This window comes from Sorex fumeus, unplaced genomic scaffold, assembly GCF_029834395.1.
Source record: "Sorex fumeus unplaced genomic scaffold, SorFum_2.1 ptg000002l, whole genome shotgun sequence".
In the NCBI taxonomy this organism is placed as follows: Eukaryota; Metazoa; Chordata; class Mammalia; order Eulipotyphla; family Soricidae; genus Sorex; species Sorex fumeus.
In genome coordinates this window covers 57,816,241-57,841,341 of record NW_026606059.1, presented here as the reverse complement: position 1 = coordinate 57,841,341, position 25,101 = coordinate 57,816,241, and the positions used below count along the sequence as shown (strand labels likewise).

Below are 25,101 nucleotides of genomic sequence, written 5' to 3'. Positions count from 1 at the left end.
CAGCCCCTCTGTGCTGCGGGGGAGGGCAGGGTGAGGAAGGGTGAACCCCAAGTAGACCAGTGCTTGCTGCCCTGCTTTCTCCTAGACTATTTTTTCCCTTCTGTACTAGGGACCGAACCCTGGTCGCTTGTCTACCCAGCATGTACTTTACACTGAGTCACATTTCCAACAGTCCTTTAAAAAACAGTGACATGGGGTCAGAGCAGTAGGACAGCTGGGAGGGCACTTGCCTTGCACACAGGTTTGATCCCCGGCATCCCATATGATTCCTTGAGCACCACCAGGGGAGAACCCTGAGCAGAGAGCCAGGAAATAGCCCTGAGCACACCTGGGTGTGGGACAAAAACCAAAAGAAAGGAAGGAAGAAGGGAAAGGAGGAAAAGGAAGGAAGGAAGGAAGGAAGGAAGGAAGGAAGGAAGGAAGGAAGGGAGGGAGGGAGGGAGGGAGGGAGGGAGGGAGGAAAAGAAAGGAAGGAAGGAAGGAAGGAAGGAAGGAAGGAAGGAAGGAAGGAAGGGAGGAAAAGGAAGGAAGGAAGAAAGGAAGGAAGGAAGGAAGGAAGGGAGGGAGGGAGGGAGGAAAAGAAAGGAAGGAAGGAAGGAAGGAAGGAAGGAAAGGAGGAAAAGGAAGGAAGGAAGGAAGGAAGGAAGGAAAGGAGGAAAAGAAAGGAAGGAAGGAAGGAAGGAAGGAAGGAAGGGAGGGAGGGAGGAAAAGAAAGAAAGGAAGGAAGGAAGGAAGGAAGGAAGGAAGGAAGGAAGGAAAGGAGGAAAAGGAAGGAAGGAAGGGAGGGAGGGAGGGAGGGAGGGAGGGAGGAAAAGAAAGGAAGGAAGGAAGGAAGGAAGGAAGGGAGGGAGGGAGGGAGGAAAAGGAAGGAAGGAAGGAAGGAAGGAAGGGGAGGGAGGGAGGGAGGAAAAGAAAGGAAGGAAGGAAGGAAGGAAGGAAGGAAGGGAGGGAGGGAGGGAGGGAGGAAAAGGAAGGAAGGAAGGAAGGGGAGGGAGGGAGGGAGGAAAAGAAAGGAAGGAAGGAAGGAAGGAAGGAAGGAAGGAAGGGAGGAAAAGGAAGGAAGGAAGGAAGGAAGGAAGGAAGGAAGGAAGGAAGGAAAGGAGGAAAAGGAAGGAAGGAAGGAAGGAAGGAAGGGAGGGAGGGAGGGAGGGAGGGAGGGAGGGAGGAAGGGAGGGAGGGAGGAAAAGAAAGGAAGGAAGGAAGGAAGGAAGGAAGGAAGGAAAGGAGGAAAAGAAAGGAAGGAAGGAAGGAAAAAAGAAATCATGAGGTCAAGCCTTGCCCACACAGGGCCGACCCTGGGCAGTGGACGCCCTTGCTCGATTCGCTCCCAATCTTCGGTCCCAGGCACGATGATAACAGTCAACAGGGCAGAGCAGAGCTGGAGTGATGAGCTTCACCCCCGAAAGTGCCTTTTGAGCCAGAGGAAGAGGAAAGAGGGCTGGGCCATGTGGGCAGATATTCCCAGGAGAGCTGGGGAGGACAAAGGGTTTGGGTGGGCAGAACTGTAGAGTTCAAGGACCTGAGGCAGCCTGAGGACAGAACAGAGGGGGAGGACCCGGGAGATAGCATGGCAGGGCGACACTTGCCTTGCACGCGGACAGTTTGGGATCCGTCCCCGGCACTCCATATAGTCTCCAGAGCACAACTGAAAGTGAGCCAGGAGTAAGCCCTGAGCACCACCGGGTGGGGACCCAAAACAAACCAAAGAAGAAGAGAGGGGAGGGAAAGGGGCCTCACAGGGTCACTAAGATTTTGGCAAAGCTCTGAGAACCGTCTTCACTTTTATGGAGCCCCATTGCACCAGTGTAAAGATGGCAGGGGTGGAAGGTGCAGAGGGCCAGGGAGGGGCTCCGAGGCCAGGGGCCACAGCAGGAAACCCTGCTTCCATTCCTGCCACCGCCGAGCCTCCAGGGCACCATAGAGCGTGCCCGAGGGTCCCTGGCACCCCAGGGACTAAGCACCACCACCTCGGACCCTAGCACTGAAACACAGCTCGGTTAGTCTGTATCACCGGGTGTAGCCGGAGACCCCAAGGCACTGCTTGGGAGGGGACCCCCCCCAAAAAAAAAGTTTAAAAAAATTTAAAGGGTGTTAATGACATACCAGCTCAAATACCAGGACAACTCCCTCTTGGGGGAACAATCCGAAGATGGGCCTTCCCAGAGCACGGGGCAAGGATCGCCTTTGGGTGGCACCCCACCCACCCAGGCTCCCCACCCTGTGGCTGGCATGTGCCCGCCTCCTCCGGAGTGATTCACTCATGGGCCCTGGGGTGGGGGCGCCTCCCTGGGGACTTCTGAGTCGAGTCACTGTTCAACCCATCACACTCACTCTTTGCCGTCCGTGCTGGGAAGGAGAGAGATGAGTCGGACGTGATGAAACGCAGCGGTGCACCCAATTTCCGGGGCACCCCCTCCCACCTGCACCCTCCTGCACATCTTCCCACCCAGGCAGCAGTGTGGGAAGGCTGTTCCCACACATACATGCCTCACACCTGGCTGGACAGGGAGGTGGGGTGGGTGAGGGCGGTGCAGGGGGAGACGAATCACGGAGACCGTCAGGCAGGTGGTACTGGGAAGTCAGACGATGCGAAGCCTGCGTCATGCGGAAAGGGGGTGAGGATGGATCCCAGAGCAGAGGGGCTGCAGAAAAGGGGACAATTCCAGGGGACCCTGTTAAGGTCTTGCGGGTTGTCTTCTGCATAAAGTAAGACCTTGGCCAATTATATTTACCAAGACACCACATGTTGTCTTTTTTTTTCTTTTGCGGGGGTTGAGGCCACAGCTGGGTGTGCTCAGGGATCACTAGTGGCAGGGCGTGGGGCACCAGACGGGGTGCCAGGAATGGAACCCAGGTCAGCTGCATGCAAGGCGTGCTGTATCTCTTAAGTCCTGTGCTGTGTTTTTCTGCCTTTCCACACCCCTTGCAAATGCCGTGTCCGAGTTGCACTGTTTCTTTTCAAAATTTTCTGTGGGAGCAGACCATGAAGCTGGGAGAGCGAGTGGGGCAGAGATCAGGACAGACTTCCCTTTGTCCTGCAAAGAGCCTTGTCTCAGCCTGAGAAACGGGCTCCCTGAAAGGTGCGGGGTTGGAAACAGCTTCCCCCCCCCCCCTCCCCCCCCCCCCCCCCCCCCCCCCCCCCCCGCTCTCTCCAGCTCCGGGCAGCGAATGGCTCGGATGGCCCACTGCTGGCAGGACCACAGAGGAGCTCAGGTGCGCGTTTGCATCCTCATCCCCTGGCTTTGGGCTGGAGGCGGAGGGCCAAGAAGGGGGGAGGGAGAAGCGCCCGGCCGCGTTGACTCAGCGCCAGCAGCAACAGCGCCACCTGCAGGGCCATCCGCAACTGCACCATGCACCCCGCGGTCGGAGAGACGTGACTTCTGTGGCTGAGATCAAGGACTAAGCACCAGGCAGCATAGAGGCAGAGCTGGTGGGACGTGGGGCAGGGTTTGCCACAGGGCGGGAGGAGCCGGCGAGGGCAACGCTGACTTCACCTTCCTGGCCCAGGGCCAGATCTCTGCCCTCTGCTGGGATAAAAACGACAGGATGTAAAATTTGATGTTTCCATTTTATTACATTCCATTACTGGGGAATGTGTCCATCCCAGATAAGGGAATGTGCTTCTTAAAATTATTCTCCATCAGTGGTTTTCAACCTCCAGCTGATGATATGGCACCACCCCACAGAAATTTCCTGCTGGTTTGTGAAAAAGTGACCGCAGCTGGCTAAAGGCCAGGAGTAAGCCCGGCATCATGTGGTGTGACCAAAAATCAAAGATAAAACCAACAGGGGCTAAAGAGAGAGTACAGAGGGTAGGACACTTGGCTTGGACAAGGCCAAGCCAGATTCAATCCCTGGCCACTGCATATGGTCCCCCGAGTACCCCCAGGAGTAATTCCTGAGTGCAGAGCCGGGAGTAAGCCCTGAACACCACCAGGTGTGAACCCAAAACCAAACCAACAAACAAAAAACCCTGAAGGACCTGAGAAATAGTACAGCAGGTAAGGCATGCCTTGCATGTGGCCCATCCAAATTTGACCCCTAGCACCCCAAATGGTGAGCCCTGTGCACAGAGCCAGGAGTGAGGCCTGAGCACCACTGGGTGTAAACCAAAACCCAAAACAAACAAGCAAAAAGAATCCAGAAGGACCTGAAGAAATAGTACAGCAGGTAAGGCACTTGCCTTGCATATGGTTTATCCAAGTTTGATAGGAACCCTGCCAAGAGAGATCCCTGAGCACACAGAGCCAGGAGGGAGCCGTGAGCACAGCCAAGAAGCCCCGAGCACTGTCAGGTGTGGCTGGAAGAACGGGGACCACCTGAGGACTGGGCTCCACAGGTGTCTGCACCTCCTGTGAATAGGGCGCCAACTGCCCTATGTTCCAGGTCTTCCCAAGGACTCTTGCTGTGCATCCTTTAAATGCCCTTATGAGATGGCATCTCCCTCCAGTGCACAGGTCCAGTGCGCTCACTGCCCATTACAAAGACCTTGCATTGCCCAAACCCTAGGCTCCTGTTACCAACTGGCTGCTTGTGGTCACTCGCCTCTCATGCACAATTCCGTTGGACTGAGGTGAAAGCAACTAACGCAAATAATGCAGCAGACGCTCCTGAGTAAGTTCTTTGACCCAACAGCCTCATTCCTGGCCAGTGGGAGTGGGTGGGCTAGCGTGTAGGCTTACACAGCGCAAGTCAGAGCCCTCCAGGACCAGGGCATGCCCTTGATCCTTCAGCATTCTGTCAATGCTGGTGAGTTTACCCAAACAAGGTGCATTTCTACACTGCTGGTTATACTACAGTTATTGCTTATTTTGGGGCCATGCCCAGTGGTACTGGGGCCCATACTGGGCTAGGGGAACATGTGATGTCAGAATCAAACTGGGCCCCCACATACAAAAACTCCCCACCCAAGGATTAATAAAAGTGCTGCCTCAGAGGCAAGGCCCCGAGTGTGATCCCCAGCAGAGCCCTTGAGCATAACCAGGCGTGACCCTTTGACCCTAAACCCCACTGCCAGGAGTGATTTCGGCTCTCCACTCCCACTTCCCAATGCATCACTACTAATGTGGCCCTGATTAAAAAAAACAAAACAGGGGCTGGGCTGGAGCTATAGTGCAGTGGGTAAGGCGTTTACCTTCACGCAGCCAACCCGGGTTTGAGTCCCAGCATCCCATATGGTCCCGAGCACTGCCAGGAGTAACCCCTATGTATCACTGGGTGTGACCCAAAAAGAAAAAAAAACTCAAGTCAAACCCTATCATGTTCTCCTTCAAAATGTCCACTGTAGTAGTTCCTCTTGAATAAACTCTTTCTCACCATCTTGGAAGGAAAAACAAAACTATAAAGTTTGAAAGCATCGGGGCTGGAGTGACAGCACAGTGGGAAGGGCGTTCGCCTTGCATGCGGCTGACTCGGGGTTTGATTCCCAGCATCCCATATGGTCCCCTGAGCACCGCCAGGAGTACTTCCTGAGTGCAGAGCCGGGAGTAGCCCCTTGCGCATTGCTGGGTATGACCCAAAAAGCAAAAAAATAAATAAATAAAAATAAAATCTGAAAGCATCTTTTTTTGGGGGGAGAGAAGTTGGGGTCACCCCTGGCTGTGCTCAGGACGTGCTCCTCTGTGCTCAGGGATCACTCCTGGCAGGACTTCGGGGATAACATGGAGTGCCAGGGGTAGAATCAGGTTGGACCCACGCAAGGCAAGTGGTCTGTCCACTGCACTATCTTTCTAGCCCCTGAGAGTCTCTTACATACTTTCTTTACTTCTAAAGGGGACATAGGCCTCAGAGGCAGTACTTGGAAGTGAACAGCAAGGAGATAAAAAAGAAAAATCAAGAAACTGAACACAAAAGGAATATCTGGGAGAGAAGCCATTTTTATAAAACATAATCATTTTTAATTCACTGCATCCCAGGATGAGCACCAGATCCCGTCTGAAAGCAAACGAGGTCAAATAATCCAGGGCAAGAGGTGATTTTAATTTTGAAGGGCCTCCAAGGCCAAGATTCATATCTCTGTATGGAATGGATTTTCAAAAGAACAGAAGCGGTCTTTGATCTTGCCGAACCACTTGTCTTCGAATTCTTTCGAAGATGCAATCACCAGGGCGGCGAGGGCTGCGGGGCCGACACACTTCACCTCAGCGTGAACTTCATCCCGCAGCTTTTCTGGGACGATGTCTTCTCCCATCACCTGCAGCGAGATGAGAGAAAAACAACACTGTCCCAATCAGAGAGTCGGAAGACTTGCACAAGGCAGGGTTCGGGGACGCTGCTGGTGGAGGTCACGTGTAAAGTCTTCCTTCCCGGTACAGGCGGCGACGCCTAGGGCAGTCAGGGGACAGTCTCTACCCTTTGAAGAGAAAGAGGCCTGTGCAGAGGTGGGACCAGAGGCCGTGCCAGGTCAAGTTTCAGTGTCGGCCTCACAGAACAAGGTGAGAGGCCTCTGCTCTTCAAAAACAGTGACCAAGGGACAGGGTTACAGTTGTTACTGCTGCTGGCTGATGGGCAGACAGCCTCTGGAACGTGAGGGCAGCAAGTAGTGAAGAGGCGAGCAGGTGGCCCCCGACCCACTGGGGCTCATGGGATCTCTCTGGAAACCTTTTCCCAGCAAAGCGTGTGCCCTTGGGAGGAGCAATACTGCTCCCTGCTGGCCGGAATCAGGCCCTGGGTCTACATTACTCGAAGAGACATCCCTGGCAAGGGTCCCCGCTGAGATCAGTGCCTTTGGTAAGGACAGTGGAGGAAACTGAATGTCCCCAAATAATTCACACCATAATGCGGATATTGTGAAAATCACAGGATTTGGCCTAGATCATCTCTGAGGTTCCTGCAGACCCTGAGGCCAAAATGCTGCTCCAGAATAGTCAAGGATAATGGATTGGAAGCACATCCAGAGTATGGTTTCGACGGGTTAAACATGCGAAGACTATAAACTATTTGAGGCAAAAGCCAGTGAGATGAAAGCCTAATTAACAACATTTATTCAAGTATGGAGTTTTATCAAATCCTAAAATACGACCTGGCTTCTGCATTCTACCAATTTCTCAAATCAAGGAGCATCTGGTACTGGGGGCCTTAACGTGACTCGCATCTTCTTTTCCTTTTTGTGTCACACTGAAGCAATGTCTTCTGGGTTATATATAAGATCTTACAGGTGATATCTTCTGGGTAATATATAAGACCAAAAGCTGTTTTCCAAAAAACTGAAGAGAACTAAGTAACAGTAATAACTAAACACAGCAGTACTCTAGTGAGGACTGGACTGATAAGTATGGAGAGCCAGTATACCAGGGAAGGGCTTGACTTGCTCGCACCATACATGGTCCCCCGAGTACCACTAGGAGTGATCCCTGAACACTGAGCCATGAGTAAAACCAAGAGTCTAACATGAAATCTACAAACTCCTGTTTGTCTCTTCATTATTTGTTTTTGACGAAGAAGTCTGACCATCTCGTAGGTGAGCAGCCACGCCCCAGCAGTGATCTCCACTACCCAACCACCACCACACTCCAGTCTGCTTTCCACATGCTCAGGCCGAGCCTCACGTATTAGTGAACATATTCCTGGACACATCATAAGACACTCCCTACCCATTTTCCATAATTACCACACCATGTTTTATAGGGTTCAGACAGGAGGCAATAAATCATAGAGGGACGTGTGTGTGTGTGTGTGTGTGTGTGTGTGTATCAGTCCTCAGGTTAGTCTTCCTAGTCCCAGCAGGGTCCTTGTCTCATCATTACTTACTTTTCGATCATAATAGAATTTGTCTATGACCATGCCCTCAATTTATAGTTGAGTATCGTGGTGCTTTGGCCTGGCCCATTTCGATACCAGGGTAGCTCACAGCTTGACCTGGGTCCATTCAGTCCCTCGCTGGGACCCTGCTTTTGGGGTGCTAGGAACTAAGGGCAACTGATTCAAGAAAGCAGATGCCCAGGAATAAATATTATTCAGAGTCAATCAACTCCCAAGTTACAAAGCATAATATTAACTGTCTTCCTATGTCCATACAGAAAGGACATTGCTTTAAGGTAAACTATGCAAAAGACATAATTTATAATACAAGTTCAGTGTCCTTAGAAGGATCTGATCTGATCTTATAAACTAACATAATCTGATTAGGGAGAAAAGGTGATTGACTGGCTGGGGAGAATTGCACAGAGAAGAGTTTACAGATAAACAGAGGAATGGGAGTGACTCGGGAGCACTGTGATGGGTGTAACCAGATAAACCTAAGCTCCTTGTGGCAAGAGAGAAAGGACAAGCCAATGTTATCCTACATATATATTTATATATATGCCTCTCGGAGAGCCTTGCAAGCTACCGAGAGTATCCCATCCACATGGCAGAGCCTGGCAAGCTCCCCGTGGCGTATTTGATATATGCCAAAAACAGTAACACAGTTCTGACCCTGAAAGAGCCCCCAATCATTGGGAAAGATGAGTAAGGAGACGAACGGTGACGTTACTGGTGCCTGCCCGAGTAAATCGATGAGCAATGGGATGACAATGATACAGTGATATTTGTTTTCACAAAAGGCTCCCGAGGTCATTCCACGTGCGCTGTACAGCTGGAGAACTCCCATCCCAGGTAGATGTAATTAGCACAGTGAAGGGGTAGAAGCTACGTCAGACTTCTTGTAAGAATGTATGGCTTCTTTCTTGCTTGGTTTTGCTTCATGGCCACACCCAGCTTACTCCTGGCTCTGTGCTCAGGGATCACTCCTGGCAGTGCTCAAGGGACTATACACAGTGCCAGGGATAAAACCCGCGTCATCCACAAGCAAGGCAAGCAAGCGCCTTACCCATGGTACTATCTTTCTGGCCCCAAAAGGCAGGACTTCAAAGGAACCTCAAATTTTGTGAAAAAGATGGCATGTTCTTATAATTTTTTTTTCAAGCACTCAGAGAGCTATTGAAGCATCATAACCATCAGAACTCAGAGGAGAGAGAAACTTCAACAGACTAGAAATTCGTTCAGGAGAAATTCTTGCTGGGTCCTCAACGACAGAAAATCCACAAGTTCGTTTGACCTGAGCAGATTAGCCACATGGAAGCAAAGCTTATGTGTAGGCACTAATTAGGTGCTGATGGGCAGGGTGTATCTGCAAGGCCCTGGGTGTGCTGGCAAGGCACCTGCCCCACACTCGACCGGCCGCGGGATTAGGGGACGCGTGTTACCTTTAAGCAAGTAGGTGACTGGGTCAACAGGACTTTTCGAGTTGAACCCAGCAGCAACGTTTGAGACAGAACAAAGCAAGGAGAGGCCAGCTGCGGGCACCGGGAATACAACAGGTGCTGAGAGTAGGGCGCCGACGATGTGAGAGAAGTGCGGGTGGTTGCCTGAAGGAAGGGGGTGCTTGGTGCCTGCCGAGAGGTGCACCCAGAGGCAGGAAGCTCACAGGGAGCAAGGTTCCAGGCCTGAGTGGAAGGATGACCGGAAATGACCGGAAGCAGCAGCGGAAAAGGAAGCCTCAAAAGGAAAAGTGGTTCTCACTTCATCTGCAAACACTGATGGGCAGGTCTGAGCGGCCACGCACAGCACAAGAGACCGAAAGGGTTTTGCTGGGCACTTTCCCACTGGACAGGAGAATGTCCTTGAGGTGACAGAAGAATGATCAAGAATCGCCTCAGAGGGGGCTAAAGTTACAGCACAGTGGGTAGAGCGTTTGCCTTGCATGCGGCTGATCCAGGTTCAATTCCCAGCATCCCATATGGTGCCCGAAGCACTGCCAGGAGTGGCTCCTGAGTGCATGAACTAAGAGTAACCCCTGTGCATCGCTGGGTGTGACCCGAAAAGCGAAAAAAATTAATAAATCACCTCAGAATGACTGCTGGGCGGGAATTCCTGTTTGCCGAGTGTCCCCGAGACGGGGCTAGAGCTCCAGAGGAAGGCAACCAACCCTGAGGTGACATGGCAACTGTGCGCCTGGCTGTGACTCCCCTGGGCAAGAGGCAGAGAGGAACTCAGAGGCTGTCATTAGTGAGGACAAGAGACTGAGGGGCAGGGAGCGGCAGAGAAGGAAACCAGCAGCGCAGCCTCTCAGGAGTGAGGGAAAGAGGCGGCCAAGAGTGAGGGGCCAGTCGACAAGTCAAGAGAGACAGATAAAGGAGGATGACTGAGGAGAGGCCAAGGGACCCTGACAGGAGCCAGGACCCGGGCCAGGCGGAATGCCATGTAGGTGTGAGTCTCGAGTGCCACCGATATGTACCTGATGTGGACCTGACCCCCTTGACCCCAGATGTGATCCCCACCAGCACACCCGGCGAGGCCTGTGTGAGAGGGTGTGTACGAGCACCACGCAAGGGCTGTGGACCTCGGGAGCTCCATCCAGGCTTGAATGCAGACCCCATCAGCATCCCGGCATCAGCCACACCAGTGAAGGGGGACATGGACGCAGCAGGCACCGCACACGTGCGAGTCTGCGGGCTGCAAGGAAAGAACCAAGGAGGGGCCGGCACGATGGTGCTAGTGGGGAGGGTGTTTGCCTCACATGCTGTCAAGCCAGGTTCAATTCCTGGAACCCCATACGGTCCCAAAGCACCACCAGGAGTGATTCCTGCGTGCAGAGCCAGGAGGAAGCCCTGAGCATCGCAGGGTGTGACCCAAAACAACAACAACAACAAAAAAGTCAAAGAAAGGGTTAAACCCGTACAGAGGGAGCAGACAGGAGAGCAACCAAATCCGGGGCTCCCACAGGCAGAACACATACTCCAGCCCTGGCCCATCTCTGCCCTCCAAAGGCCACCTTAAGGAATTTCAATGTAGCCTTTACAAATAATATAGGTTCAAACAAACAAACAACAAAACCCCCTGATATTTGACTGTCTCATCGCAGTCAAGGGGTGGAGAAGAGAAAGAAAATTTCAAACTGGAAAGCCCAGGCTCTGGTCTCATCACGCCCCTTAAAACCTACTGCCCAGCAGGTCACAACCTCTCTGGTCTCAGGGATGAGCTGAGGAGAACAATACATCAAAGAGCGCCAGAGTGTCAACACGAATTCCCTCATCTCAGGGTCACGCACCCAACAACAGGCCAGGTAGCGAGCTGCTGGGCTGTGACAAGCCCCGGCAAGTAAAGGAGACCTCACCTCTCCTCCCAGCAGGGGCAGGACGAGGAGGAGGAAGAAGCTGCTTCAGCCTTCAGGGCGGGATTACGATCAAAAGGCAGGTGAGGCTGGAGACAAATCCTCCAGCTGAGACTTGGCCGTGTTTTAGAGACAGTCTCGGAGCCAGGAAAAAACCCTCTCGGTGCCTTTTTCCCATGACCCGGGGATCCACTCACCTCCTCCATCCACAGCAAAGGGCCTTCTCCAAGGCCCAATTCTTTCATTTTATCTTCAATTTCCTGCTGAGTCCTTAAGTTCCTCTCCAAGGCAAAGGATGTCTGCTGAGACTGGGTGAGCTGGAGCAAGAGCCTGCAGGACAGAAGAGACCACGGTGTGGCTGGTGGTCCCGAGCCCTGAGGATCACGGGACAGTGCTCCCTGCACGCTTGAACCCCTCGGGCTTCCTCTGAAGAGAAGCAGGCTAAGGAGGTGCCGTCCCTCTCCCTGCTGGAGCGTCACTTCTAGATTCACAGACCGCAGCCAGGATAGCATCGATGCCCAGGAGGGCCATCCTGGGGCTGAGCACAGCCGGGTCTGCACAGACCTGAGAGGAAGAACAGTCGCCGGCTGGGCGCCTGGACCCAGGCGAGAGTTTCCAAGGCCACGCTGCATCCCGGTTGGGCCGTCAGCACCTGACCTCGCGGGCTGGCAGGATTCTTGGGAACACGTGTGCTCCCCAGAGCAAGGCCAGGTCTCTCACCTCCAGCTGCCAGGGCAGCCTGCCAACTGGAGCCACATCACCAACTTCCCTGGAATAACTATAACCTGGTCTCCTCCTGCACCTTCTCACACCTGTACACCGACGGGAAGTCCTTTTAAAATGTCGTTTATTCATTTCTGTTTTTCCTTTTTGGGTCACACACACCCGGCGATGCACAGGGGTTACTCCTGGTTCTGCACTCAGGAATCACTCCTGGCAGTGCTCGGGGGACCATATGGGATGCTGGGAATCGAACCCGGGTAGGCCGCGTGCAAGGCAAACGCCCTACCCGCTGTGCTATTGCTCCAGCCCATGTTTATTCATTTCTTTTGGTTTCTGAGGCACACCTGGCTGTGCGCAGGGCTGATTCCTGCAGGAGCTCAGACAACAACATGCGGTGGTGGGTACTGGCCCAGGGCCAGCCTTCCCTGGTTTGGGAGCACCACACCCAGCAGTGCTCAGGGCTCATTCCTGGCTCTGCACTCAGGGGTCACTCCTGGCAATGCTCATGGGGCCATATGGGATGCCGGAAATCGAACCCAAGTCAGCCATGAGCAATGCTAGTGTCCTCCCCACTGTGCTATCTATCACTCTGGCCCTGGTTCTGGAATTCTGCAAGCAAATCACTTGAGGACCCACATGCCCAGCAAGAGAACCGCATTAGCCATGAGCGCTATAAAAATCCACCACCAGGTGGGTGAAGGGTCCCCTTTGACGGGCAGTGAAGGAAGTTTTCAAAACTACTCGCTTAGGCTAAGGCCTCTTTGATGAGGGACAGGTCCGCAGGAGTACCTGGGGGGAGTGGGGCGGGCGCGGGGAAAGGAGACGCAGCGCAAGAATCAGTTAGATGTGTGAAAGTCACGAAGACCACGTGGCCAGAGCACAGCCAGGGAGAAAACCTTGGAGTGAATGAATGCAAGGAGTAAGAGAGGCCCGGTCTGGGGCCGGAGCGACAGGACGGTGAGTAGAGCACTGGCCTCACTCACAGCCAAGCCCTGAGCATCACTGAGTGTGACCCACCAAACAAAACAACAGAAAGAAAGGCTTAGTCAGTGAAGCCTCACAGGAAGGCATGCAAGTCTCCACGGGGACTGGAGCCCCAGAACAGGGGCAGGGCACGTGCCTTGCACGCAGCCAACTTGGGTTCAATCCCCGGCACCCCCTGAGCCTGCCAGGCATGATCCCCGAGCAGCGCCAGGTGCTCAGAGGAAGCCGTGGTGAGCATTCCCGGAGCACGATGTGACTCTGCAGCCGTCTCACCTCTCCTCACTTCCCCGCTGGCCCCCCCGTGGCATCAGCAATGGGGGCCCCCTGGAGCTCTGGCCTCTCCCTCTCTCTCCAGGGCGTCTGTGAGACACTTGCTCTTTCAGGTTCCCATCCATCCTTGCCCCACCGTCTGCACCCCCTTCTCAGCCCATCGTTGTGGAAATAGGAAATAGAAGTGACCTGCTCAGAGGCCACGGATGCCTGCCCGGCTTTCTCTCAGAACACCCGACTTCAGGCTTCCACCCCCCAGCTCTCCTGGGTACCCTGTTCCCAGTCCCTGTCTCAGCCCCGGTCCTAGCACAAAGTTCCCACTGGATGCCTGAGTCTCTGACATCCTCCTGCAGCTGCTCTGCACCTCACCTGCTCCTCCTGGGTCTCGGGGTGGGCACTGCCCCAGGTCCCCTCCCACACTCTCAGCCAGGCCTGTCTGCTCTGGCCTGCAGTGACCCTGCCCTCTTGGCATCACTGCAGGCACCCAGGCCTACCCCAAGCCTATTCCCGGAGACCCACTTCAGCCCCAGAGCCCCGGTGGGCAGCCACGCGCCTGCTCAGTGAACCAAAGAAGGGGTCCCTAGTCTTGCCTCCTCTTCACCGGTGGTCCCCACCAGTGCCCCTCGGAGCAAGTGGGGATTGAATGCAGGATGCTTTGCCCGCCCTCCACCTCCCCCTGCTTGCCCGGAGGCCTCTGAGCTCCCTGGGGATCAGGATGCAGAGCCGGGAGGGCACCCAGGAAAGTAGCGCTTGGTCTGAGAGCCTGGGGACCCACGAAGCACTAAGCCCTGCCCCCCTCCCACCCCCGGTCTCCACAGTCACCCTCTCCCTCTGGCCCCCCAGAGCTGAGATCATATCTAGAGAGCAGCAAGTGGAAGCCTGGGGCAGTTCCATCCACCCCACTCCTCCCAGAACATTCCGTACAAGCATCCTTCAGGCTCAGGCTTCCCTCTGGCAGCCATGTCCTGCGGACTGGCCACCAGGGCCCGGCAGTGCTCGAGCTGGTTTTGTCGTGGTCCGTTCAAGGGCAATAAAACCCACTCAACGCATTCTGAAAAACCACCTTGTTTAAGGTAACACCCCCCCCCTCCCGTTTCCAGCCAGGCCCCAGGGGGCAGGTGGGTGGTACCACCCACTCTGGAAAACTCTGCTGGTATCCATCCACAGGGCAGGGCTTTGCCAACACCATGGAGGAGAAAACTCAGCTGCCCGAGCTCGTATGGTCCACCACAATCTTTTACTTAATAGGGGCCATACCGCTTGTGGTGGGGGCCGAGTCAGTTCCAAGGACTAAACTCAGGGGCTCATGGACACGGGGTATTCTGTGCCAGGGCCTGGGAGGCACCCTGACGGCACCCACTCTCGGCAGAGATGGCGGCCAAGTGTCCTGCTGCCAGCCCCACTCTCCCTGTACCTCCCCAGCACGGCAAGGCCCGAAAAGGCCTGGCCCCGCCCTTCCCCACCCCTCCCTCCCTCCCTCTCTCCCTCCCTCCCTCCCTTTTTGTCTTGTCTGGAGGGGAACGATCAGGCTTAGCTGGCTGTGCTAAGTCAGACAGAGACCTCCATGTTTCTGTAGGACCACTGCAATTTGTAGACAAAAGATATCTTTTCATTTGCCCACAGTTGATTCCTGCAGGTTCCATCCAGCAAGTGCCTGACACAGTCCTGTACCTCCTCCTGCCATCTGAATTAAAGCGCAGAGTCAATGCTTAGTAAACAAACACCAGTCAAGTAAAGCTGCAAGTCGAATGGGTTTTAAGCAAGAGACTTCTCCGTCAGACTCAGGGTAATGCTTTTTCTACATTCTCCAAAACTAAAATACCAACACCCTTTGGTACCAATTGAGACCTAAGAGTGTGGGCATTCTTATTTGCTCATATACGTTATGAAATGGAAATTCTTTTTTCCTTAAACTCTAGAGATCCAATGCAATCAGAGCCCTTAAACCATGCGAATTCTCTGTAGAATTAAGAATAAAACAACTGGGGCCAACAAGATTGTACAGTGGATAAGACACTTGCCTTGCACACTGCTGATCCTGATTCTAATCTTGGCACCACATCTCTGAGCACTTCCAGACCTGGCCCGTGAGCACAGAGCCAGGAATAGTCTATGATGACTGCAGGGTGTGACTCTAATACCTCACCCACAAAAATCTCAGCCAAAAAACAGAGAAAAACACTCATATTCATATTATTAATAATTTAAATATAAAAGTCAATTTTTCTCTAGCAGATCTCTATGAAACAGGAGTGAAAATATTCTTTTTGCTTTTTGGGTCATACCCTGCGATGCTCAGGGGTTACTCCCAGGTCATGCACTCAGAAATTACTCCTGGCAGTTGCTCAGGGGACCATATGATTGCAAGGAATCAAACTCAAGTGGGCTGCATGCAAGGCAAACGCCCTACCCGCTGTTCTATCGCTCCAGCCCCAGGAGTGAAAAAATTCTTGTTTAAAACACTTTTAAACAAGATGGGGCTGAAGTGACAGACAGAACAGTGGGCAGGGTGCTTGCCTTCCATGCGGCTGACCCATGTTTGATCCCGCACCCCACATAATCCCCCAAGCACCGCCAGGAGTGATCCCTGAGCAGAGTGATACATGAGCATCCTTGGGTGGCCCCAAACTCCCCAAAATTTAAAATTAAAAACAACAACAATGAAGCTTTTCCTGCTGCCAATGTCTCATACATTTAATCTTCTTTTTTCCTTTCTAATATTTTCCAATTTTAACCTTTTCAGTAATGACACGTTACTTGAGTAAAGAGTTCTCAGCTGACCTTACTAACAGGAAAAGTTTGGGGCCGGAGTGATAGTACAACCAGAAGGGCATTTGCCTTGCAAGTGGCCGACCTGGGTTCCATCCCCGGCATCCCATATGGTCCCCCGAGCACTGCCAGGGGTAATTACTGCATGCAGAGCCAGAAATAACCCTTGAGCATCACTAGGTATGATCCAAAAAGCCAAAATAATAAATAAATAAAAGGAAAAGTTCAAAGGATTCTGTCTAGACCACGGACTGGAGGGGGACAGGGGAAAGAATCTCCGAACACAGACCCACTGTCTAGCCTAGAATGTTTTCAAACGCCAAATAAAATAAACCTTGCCTAGGAACTGAGGAGATAGCACAGGGGATAACTCATGTCACGCATGACTGGTTCAAATGCTGGCACGGTACCTGAATACCTGAGCACCGCCAGGGGTCACTCCTGAGCACAGAGACAGGCACAGTCCCTGGGCACGGCTGGTGTGATCCCCCTCCTTCGCCCCCCCGCCCCCGCCAAAAAAAAACCCCAACAACCTAAAAAACCCCAAAACCCTGCCTATCAGCTTAGCACCCACGTGGGGACCACCTGACCCGCCCAGTTACCTGGTTCGGATAAAGGAGGCACCTGCTTTCAGTCGAGCCTCCAGGGGCACTGCGACCCTCTCGGATGCCAGCCTGCCCCGTGTGCCCTCCAGGGCTGGCACTGGCAGCTGGCCGCCACCGCCGCTGGCCTCCACAGAAAGCAAGGGGTGCGCGGACTCGTCTGCAGGCAGGCATGAAAGGCAGGCTCTGGTGGAGTGTGGGCTGGAGGACTCGGTCGCCTGGTCACTTGAGGTGAACTTGCTGTGCTTCTGAGACGCCGACACTGAGAGAGCTGGCCTCAGCGTCAGGTAGGCCTCGGCCAACTTGCCCCAGTTCCAAGAATTAAAAGGATGCAAAGAAATCAGTTTCTGTAGACAGAGAATTGCTTTTTCCACCTTCTGGAAACTTGAGCAAATAGCAAACTGGAGGCTGAGCACAGTGGTTAAATGGTCTGTGTTGGTCGCTTTACTTTCCTAAGGAGGAAGAGCAAGGTCAAAACTTGAATCTGCAGAAAGTTTTCCATATAAACATGGAGATCCCTGCAGTTCTATGCAGAGTCAATGCAACATTTTTTTTAGCGAATCTTAGTTTGAAACTGGAAACTTTTTCTAATTATTTTAGATTTCGGGGCTCTACCCGGTGATGCTCTGGGTATATTCCTTGCTCTACATTCATAGATTATTGCTCGGGGACTATATGGGATGCGAGAGATCAAACCCAGTGGCCGCATGCAAGGCAAGCACCCTACCCACTGTACTACTGCTCCAGCCCCTGAAATTGGCAACTTAATGAACCACATGACTTAGCAATCAATCACCAGTCACTCCCAAATGTCTTCATGTCACAATAACGCCACCCATATTACAGTGGTTGGACCAAATGTGGCACCAAATCCATAAATGTCGGCTTATTTTCCATTTTTATTATAATCTTCACTGTCCTCCGCCAAGTGTCTGAAAGACCCAAGCCAACATTTTGACTCCGGGCTAATGGTTCCATTTCAATATTCCAGCCTTTCAAAAATCCAAATGGCAATTTCCTTGAGGATTCAAATGTACTCCACTTCCAATTTTTTGTTGGCTCGGACATCTTACACAGGATAGCCCTACAGTTCTGTTTCATGACGCATCGTAATTGAATCCAAATGCCTTTCCTGGTAACTATTACCGGGGCCAATTATTTCTGGCCCGTGGGGGCTGCTTGGTTTCCTTCTGATCAGAAAGTGCTTTTCAAGTCTCTTCAGTTAGCGCAGCCTCTTCTTGCCTAATCTGCCACACAGGAAACAAGCCTTTTCCCAAAGTCTGTGGAGGGCAGAAGGCAAACACAAGCCGATTTGCATCTACAGAAAACGCAGCCTGCTTCAGATTGAGCTCCGGCACAGCATGGAACTACGCAGGCAAGAAATGTGAGTCAAACTACCCAGTTTTTTTTTTTTTTTTGCAGTTAAAAAAAAAAAAAGTGAGGTGGAGCGAGAGGGTGGCAGAAGCAAGCAAAAGCTGGTGGGGAATTCAAAATAGACCCGGATACTGAGTGAAGAGTCCAAAGGCCACACAAACTGCAGCTCCCCAAGAACAGAGGGGATGAGGCTTAACATCACCCACTGCGCCATGTTCGCTCCTTCCCAGACCCCCGGGGCAGCACGTCGGGGACAGCTGCCGTCTGATGGCTGCTGAATCAAGTGTTCTCACGTCTCTGGAAGAGGGAAGCAGAGGGGACTGACAACAAGCATCACCTTCCCGCCCGCCACCAGTCTATGGCGCTTTATGCTCTTTTGGGTCCTGGAACCAATGCCAGTCCCCAGGAATCTGATGCCAGTCCACAAAAATACGGATGTGAAACTATTATTATAAATAGTGGTTTTATATCAGCTAAGGGCTGGAGCGATAGCACAGCGGGTAGGGCGTTTGTCTTGCACGCAGCGAACCCTGGTTCAATTCTTCCATCCCTCTCGGAGAGCCCGGCAAACTATCGAGAGTATCCCGCCTGCAGGGCAGAGCCTGGCAAGCTCCCTGTGGTGTATTCGATATGCCAAAAACAGTAACAAGTCTCGCAATGGAGACGTTACTGGTGCCCGCTTGAGCAAATGGATGAACAATGGGAGGACAGTGCTACAGTGCTAATATCAGCTAAGCAGCCTGTGAAGCTGTTTTCCTATTTCCATCAATCCAGGGATGGCTTCCCTGATCCCTCCGCTTAGAACCCACTGTCAGGCACATGGAAGGCCTGAAATAAACAGGATTTTGTCTGGTCATTTGTTTGGGCTTCCTGAGAGGTGCTCAGGAGGCTGGAGGCCCTGCCAGTGTCGAGACCCGACCCGTGGATGTGAAGCTGTGTGTGTGGGCCCTGCCGTGCCAGGGACCACCCAGGTGACCCCAGCCTGCTTGGGAGCCTCTGGGACAACCGGTAGTAGTGCTGGGGGTTTCGGGAGTCACACCTGGCAGGACTTGGTGGGGTGGAGTGCAGGGTGTCTTCAAGGCTACCACTGGTGATGCTCAGGGGCTGTTGGTGCCAGAGTTCAAACCGAGGTAGGTGTCGTGCAAGGTTGCACCCCTGTACTATCTTACACCACAGGCTGAGCGTCGCTGGGAACAGCTCCCAGCCTCGGCACCCCTGGGTCTATGAAAAATTAAGTGTCGCACATCCTGGGAAATACTGCACTAGCCTATGCTGCCCACGTCTTTCCCCAATGCCCAGAAGGTGCTAGAAACCTAATGATGAGCTGTCAAGGGCTGCAACTTCCCAAGCCCACCAGGAGAGATCCCTGAGCACAGAACTAGGACTAAGCCCTGAGCACCACTGGGGAGTGTCTCTCGTCCCTGCCTCCCTGCCCTCAGGCCCCGCACAAAACCCAACATCAAATCACTGACCTCTATAAATTGGAACTGGGCATAGGCTGGGATTGGCCAATTAAAAAAATTGTGTGAGTGCACATAGAAGTAAACCATAAATGCCTTCATCCACAATGGCAAAGAACTGCCTGTATTTATTCCAAGCCCCTGAAAATCCACTTGAAAATAAAAATAAAATAAAATATCAAACTTGGTTTAGTATGATATTCGCCACTTTTTTGTAACACTTTTTCTTTTTACAAAAGCAACAAGCCCGGGCTGGAAAGGTAGTAAAGCAGGTAAGGCATTTGATTTTCATGCGGCCACCAGGGTTCCATCCCAGGCATCCCAAATGACCTCCCAAGCACCACCAGGAGTGTTTATTGAGCACAGTGCTAGGGTAAGCCCTGAGCATTGCTGGATGTCCCCTGCTCCCTGACAAAGAAATAATGTAAGTTCACTGTAGAAGATCTGAAAAGTAGAATCTAAATTAAAAAATCTAAAGAAAACAGAGCATCATAATACTTCTATTACGAGTATTTATTCCTAACGGGTAAAACCTGTGCAGTAAGATTTTCATGAAAAAAAAAAAAAAAGAATTCTGAACATAAACAGAGAAAAAAAAACCCTTGAAAGAAAGTGATTATGTGTAGGGGCAGAGATAAGAGTACAGTGGGTTGAGCGCTTCCTTGCACACGGCCAAGCTTCGGTTTGATCCCCAGCATCTCACAGGGTCCCCCAAGCCCACCAGGAGTAATTCCTGAACACAGAGGCCAGAGTAACCCCTGAGCATTGCTGGGTATGGTTTCAAAAATAAAAATGATCAGTCTAAAGTTCTAAATTGGTCATCATAACAAAGTTCTTACACCACTTATGACGTTGTTCCGCGTATCCAAGCCTACAAAATCTACGGTTAATAGGCTTTCAGTTGTTTTACTTTTTTTATGTTATTTTGCTTTTTCAAAAACAAACAATTCCACAACCCACGATACCAGAGGACGCAGGGACCCGGCAGTGACGCGAAATGGCTCACCAGCTCCGTGGCGATCTCCAGCGCCTCGGCCTGACGTCCCAGCCGAGTCAGACACCGGGCCTGGCCCTCCTGGACGTCCCTCCTCATGGCGAAATTGGTGGGTGGCAACTGCTCTGCGATGCTAGAATACTCCTGCAGGGCTTTCTGGCCATGGTTAAAGTGGGGGGGTGGTGGAGGGGGGGGGTAAGAGAAGGGAAACAGAAGTGTGAAACAGCAGAGAAGGATTCAGTACTAGAATTAAGTTTCCCCAAATCAGAGGCTGAAGCAGAGCTTTGACAGGCTCCACTTTAAGACCAAAACTCCATCAGAAAGTCCCGACTTCTCAGAAAACAATATCCCCCTGGGCAGATACCCCCCCCCCCCCCCCCCCGTGGCAGCAGCCTATCAGAGTAGGGGGCCTGGGCAGTGACACCCAGCCAATCAGAGAGGGCCTCGGGAGTGGAGTCACAGGACAGGGACCCAAGAACTGGAAACATAATGTTGGTTCCTGGAGTCATGGGACTGAACAGGGATCTGAATTGGAAACACATTGCCAGTTCCTAGAAAAAAATGCTGTTATGTAACCAACCCCCATATAAGCTGCTTAGAATTCCGAGTCAGGTCCTTGTCAAGACTCCACTGCGTTGGATGAGACTTGGACCCTAGCTCGAACTAGCTAATAAAGGGGCCTTGCATTTGCAGCCTCGCGTCTGGTCTGGTCAGTGTGTGAGTGAAACTCCTGTCCCGGGACTTAACAACGTGTTGTTACGACTGATCCCGCAATGAACTAAGACGTCCATCCAGTTGGGGCTACTCTCCTAAAACAAGAGAGTAGGCACGGCTGGAGACTGTGACCTCGGGTTTGCCCCGAGAAAAGGAGCGAGAAGTTCACGCTGGAACCAAACAGCCCAGGGTTTGCACCCAGGCTGTGCCACTAACCTGGTGAAGGGTGTCTTCCTCCCTAATGGGAAACAGTATCCGCAGCCCTGAGGGGAAGGAAGGTGTGCTGTGTGCAAGCCTGGTGTCACTCTGGGGCGTGCTGCTTGTGGACACCACGCAGGGCCAGTGCACACAGTCTCCCGTGACACAGGGATTAAAGAACTGGGGACCCAGATGCCTCCAAGACCCTAGCAAGGCAGGACCTACAGAAAACCAAGGATGATCCACTGTACCGACAGCACACGGGACAGTGACGACAGATACGGTCACAAGAGACCAAATGGTCTTCACCAACGGCGCACTCAGCCCTCAGTGTGCAGCAGGCAAACAGGCTGTGAGTGGCCACTGCCCACAGCCAGAGTCTGCATGGTGCTTCCCCCAGAGCCTACCCAGTGCTCCTGGAACCAACGCATTGCTCCCCTGGAGCCAACCTGGTGGTGCTCCAGGCTACCAGGTGCCCCCCCCACCACCAACACCACCAACCTGGTGCTTCCCCCCAGAGCCCACCTGGTACTCCCGCCGTCTGTAGGCCAGGTCCCCTCTGAATTTCTTGAGAGTCAGAGTATCGGCATCATCACCACTCCCTGGTTCCTCAAGAAACCACTAGAAACGGTGAGAAGGGCAGAGAATGAAGCTATGCTCCCCACTTCCTCTAACTCTGGGGAGCAACTCCCACATATCACTGACTGGACCTACAAGCCCATGAACACAAGTTCTTGAACATGTACTTCCTCTTTCTCTACCCTCATTTCTAAGTAATTTTTCATTCATTAAAAACCACCTTCCAGGAGAGAGAGAGAGAGAGAGAGAGAGAGAGAGAGAGAGAGAGAGAGAGAGAAGTGGCGGTGGAAGGAACCTGGGGATATTGGTGGTGGGAAATGTACACTGGAGGAGGGATGGGTGTTGGAACATTGTATGACTGATACCTAATCGTGAACAGTTTTGAAACTGTGTCTCATGGGGATTCAATTAAAGATGATGATGATGATAATAATAAACCTCCTGCTTCCAAAAAAAAAACCCGATTAAACATTTCTTCAGAATGATTCCCCAAGCCCGTTTTTGTTAAGTCTACAACTGTGATCAAGCAACGAAGAAAGGGAAAAGACTGCGTGTGGTGAGGAGAAAATGGAAGGGAAATAAAACAAAAACACAATTAGTAGCTGATACGTACAAATTGTACTTTTCAGATAACTGCCAACCTGTCAACAGGCTCAAGCGAAGCAAACCGTGTCAAAGAGCCCAGAACCGGTGGTCACTTTTGGAGAAACCCTAGTTACTGGTGGGCCTCACACACGTGAACTAACAGAAGCCGCACTCCGCTAAACACTGAGCACTGAGGGAACCCCTATTACAAGCAAAAACTGCTAGCATCGGGGCTGGAGCAATAGCACAGCGTGTACGGCGCTTGCCTTGCACGCGGCCGACCTGGGTTCGATTCCCAGCATCCCATATGGTCCCCCTGAGCACCGCCAGGAGTAATTCCTGAGTGCATGAGCCAGAAGTAACCCCTGTGCATCCCCGGGTGTGACCCAAAAAGAAAAAAAAAAAAACCTGCTGGCATCGCGGAGGTCTCGGGCTTCAGTTTCCAATCCCACGTGACCACGTGCCACTTTGGAAGAACTTTGGGTACAGACACGGCTTTAATGGCAGCTAGACGAGAAAGGGGGAGGCAAAGGCAAAAAGAAAAACTAAGTGGACTGCACGGAGCCATGCGGGAGGGCATTCCGACCGAGGCACGGAAGATGCGGGCCGCCAGCGGGCCGGGCCAGGTGCCGTCCCTCACCTGCGGCTCGCAGCGCTTGGCGCGGTAGGACGCGGGCGGTCCCCACGGCCGCTCCGGCCGCTCTTCGAACACCGAGTCCTCGAACTCGCCGCCCAGAACGAAGCCGCCGTCCTCCATGGCGCGCCACGGCCCGGGCCGCACACGAGCGGACGCCCAAGAGCGCCCGACGGGCGCGCCAACCCGGAAGGAGCGCGGCATGCTGGGACGGGTAGTCCGCGCGGGGCGCGGCATGCTGGGACTTGTAGTCGGCCCAAATCGCAGCACGCTGGGACTTGTAGTCTTTTGCGGGGCAGGGGCGGGGCACCAGGCGGGCACTTGGCAAGCTGTGAGTTGGGAGGCGTGGTGGGTGGAACTGAGATTTTTATCTGACTCACCACCAAGTCACAGAGCCCAAGTAGAGTTTGAATTCTCCGTTAACTGGAGAAGCCAAAGAGAGAAATTTTCTCCCTTCACATTAAAAAATAAATAAATAAAGTACTTGACTACAGGGCACCTGTTTAAAACTCTTTCGGTACCTTTTCCCCAACACTAACGACTAAGTGGTGTGCTAAGCGCTTTCCCCCCTTCCCACTTTATAATTAATTTGTTTATAACAGGAACAATGGTTCTCATTTCATAAACGAAGATATTAGGACTTGCAGAGGCTAAGTAATTGGCTCAGGGTCAGTAATTAATTGGCTTAGAGTTGGGAATAGAGAAATGACTCTGTTTTCCTCTTCTTATGTCCAGATAGTCTCAGAGACTATAAAAAACCAGCTCCCGGAGGGAGAACAGTGCAGTCTCCTGGTCCCGCGCCTGGCTATTCCTCGCCGGGGCCCCTTGGAGGGGAGCGGGTTGATCTTTCCTCCCCGCCCTGACCAGGGCCCTGGCAGCCGAAGACCTCCAGGACCAGCCACCACCATGCTGAGACCACTCTCCGCACACCTGAAGGTACCGGCAGAGGGACAAAGCCACGTGGGTTCCGGGCCCGAGATCTCCAAGCCTACTCGAATTGGAGTCGAGCATCCTCCACCCAGATCCTCCAAATTCCAGTAGGGGGGGTCACACCCAACAACTGGCCCCCTGGCGCCATGTAATCCCATCAGCGGCCAAGACTCAGAGACTATACAAACCAGCTCTTATTATGACATCTCATTCCTACTTTGACAAACTGGCAGGCTACCGAATGTAGCCTGCCCACACGACAGAGTCTGGCAAACTCCCCGTGGCGTACCCAATATGCCAAATGCCAGTAATAATGATGGGTCTCATTCTCCTAAAGAGCCTTGAATATAATCTCAGGGCTAGGATGAAGGAGACGTTACTGGGGCCTGCTCGAGGCAATCGACGAATAACAGGATGATCTGTGATCTGTGATGTCCAGATAAGGGACACCACTACCAATGACAAGAACTCAAGTGGTAGTCTCCACTTTTGTAAAATGGAGGATATTTGGCTTTGCTCTAGAGGGCACAATAACCCCAGCTGGAGAAAAACATCAAATCCCAGAATTCTAAGATTAACCTATGCTGCAATTCTATACTTTCTATACGTTCCTTGAGACTGGGAAGTAGAAACTGTTGCTACAATATTGGCCAATATCGCACAGCACAATATTGCTTTCAATGGTCACAGCAGGTAACCAACAAAGAGATTTTCCTATTTCTTCTTGACACTTCCACCTTATAACCCACTGGTTCTTTCTTCAACCCAATCTTCGACTTACAGACACTCTAGGGCAATCAAATCTACTCTCCATAGTTTTCAAATCCATCTCTCTGCTGGGCAAATTCCCAGCTCGGGGTCTTCAGATCTGGGTGGAAGACCCCACAAAATATCCCTCAGGCATCGGTAGATGATGAATTCATTCACAGAGAAATCAGGAAGAACAAAAAAATTCCCCATCATCAATGTCGTAGTCGATATTAGGAACAAATATGAATCATATCATAGACAAATTGAAGTAAAAGAGGTAGCCCTAATACCATCACCTAGAAGCAGTAGGGTCTATAGAAGGCGGAAATGTTTGCCCTGATCCTAACATCCCATCCTAGGCAAAAAAGCAGTACTGTGTAGTTGTGGCGAGACCCCAAGCAACGATGTGTCCTGGACCCCCAATCCTGACTCACTTATTTATT

The 25,101-nt window shown here is 52.3% G+C and overlaps 1 protein-coding gene and 1 non-coding gene across 2 annotated transcripts; both read right to left on the bottom strand.

Annotated features, from left to right (window-relative positions):
- Positions 1–5,892: 5,892 nt before the first annotated feature.
- Positions 5,893–23,108, bottom strand: CUNH8orf76 (chromosome unknown C8orf76 homolog). Its single transcript, XM_056111111.1, has 6 exons — positions 22,985–23,108; positions 21,706–21,801; positions 20,281–20,424; positions 16,441–16,892; positions 11,290–11,422; positions 5,893–6,193 (listed from the first exon to the last, which is right to left on the bottom strand). Exons 1-6 carry the CDS (start codon positions 23,099–23,101, stop codon positions 6,008–6,010), a joined length of 1,128 nt encoding a protein of 375 aa, XP_055967086.1. The 5' UTR covers positions 23,102–23,108; the 3' UTR covers positions 5,893–6,007.
- On the bottom strand, positions 14,575–14,713 carry LOC130023252 (small Cajal body-specific RNA 3). The gene has a single exon (XR_008792431.1). It is a non-coding gene; the product is annotated as a small Cajal body-specific RNA 3 (non-coding RNA).
- Positions 23,109–25,101: the final 1,993 nt, after the last annotated feature.

Excerpts from the sequence above, each read along its gene's own strand:
- CUNH8orf76 (XM_056111111.1), bottom strand. The coding sequence starts at position 23,101 with ATGGAGGACGGCGGCTTCGTTCTGGGCGGCGAGTTCGAGGACTCGGTG. Across the intron at positions 21,802-22,984 it reads CCAAGCGCTGCGAGCCGCAG|TGGTTTCTTGAGGAACCAGG; the intron begins GTGAGGGACGGC and ends CACCGTTTCTAG. Across the intron at positions 11,423-16,440 it reads GCCTCCTTTATCCGAACCAG|GCTCTTGCTCCAGCTCACCC; the intron begins GTAACTGGGCGG and ends TCTGTCCTGCAG.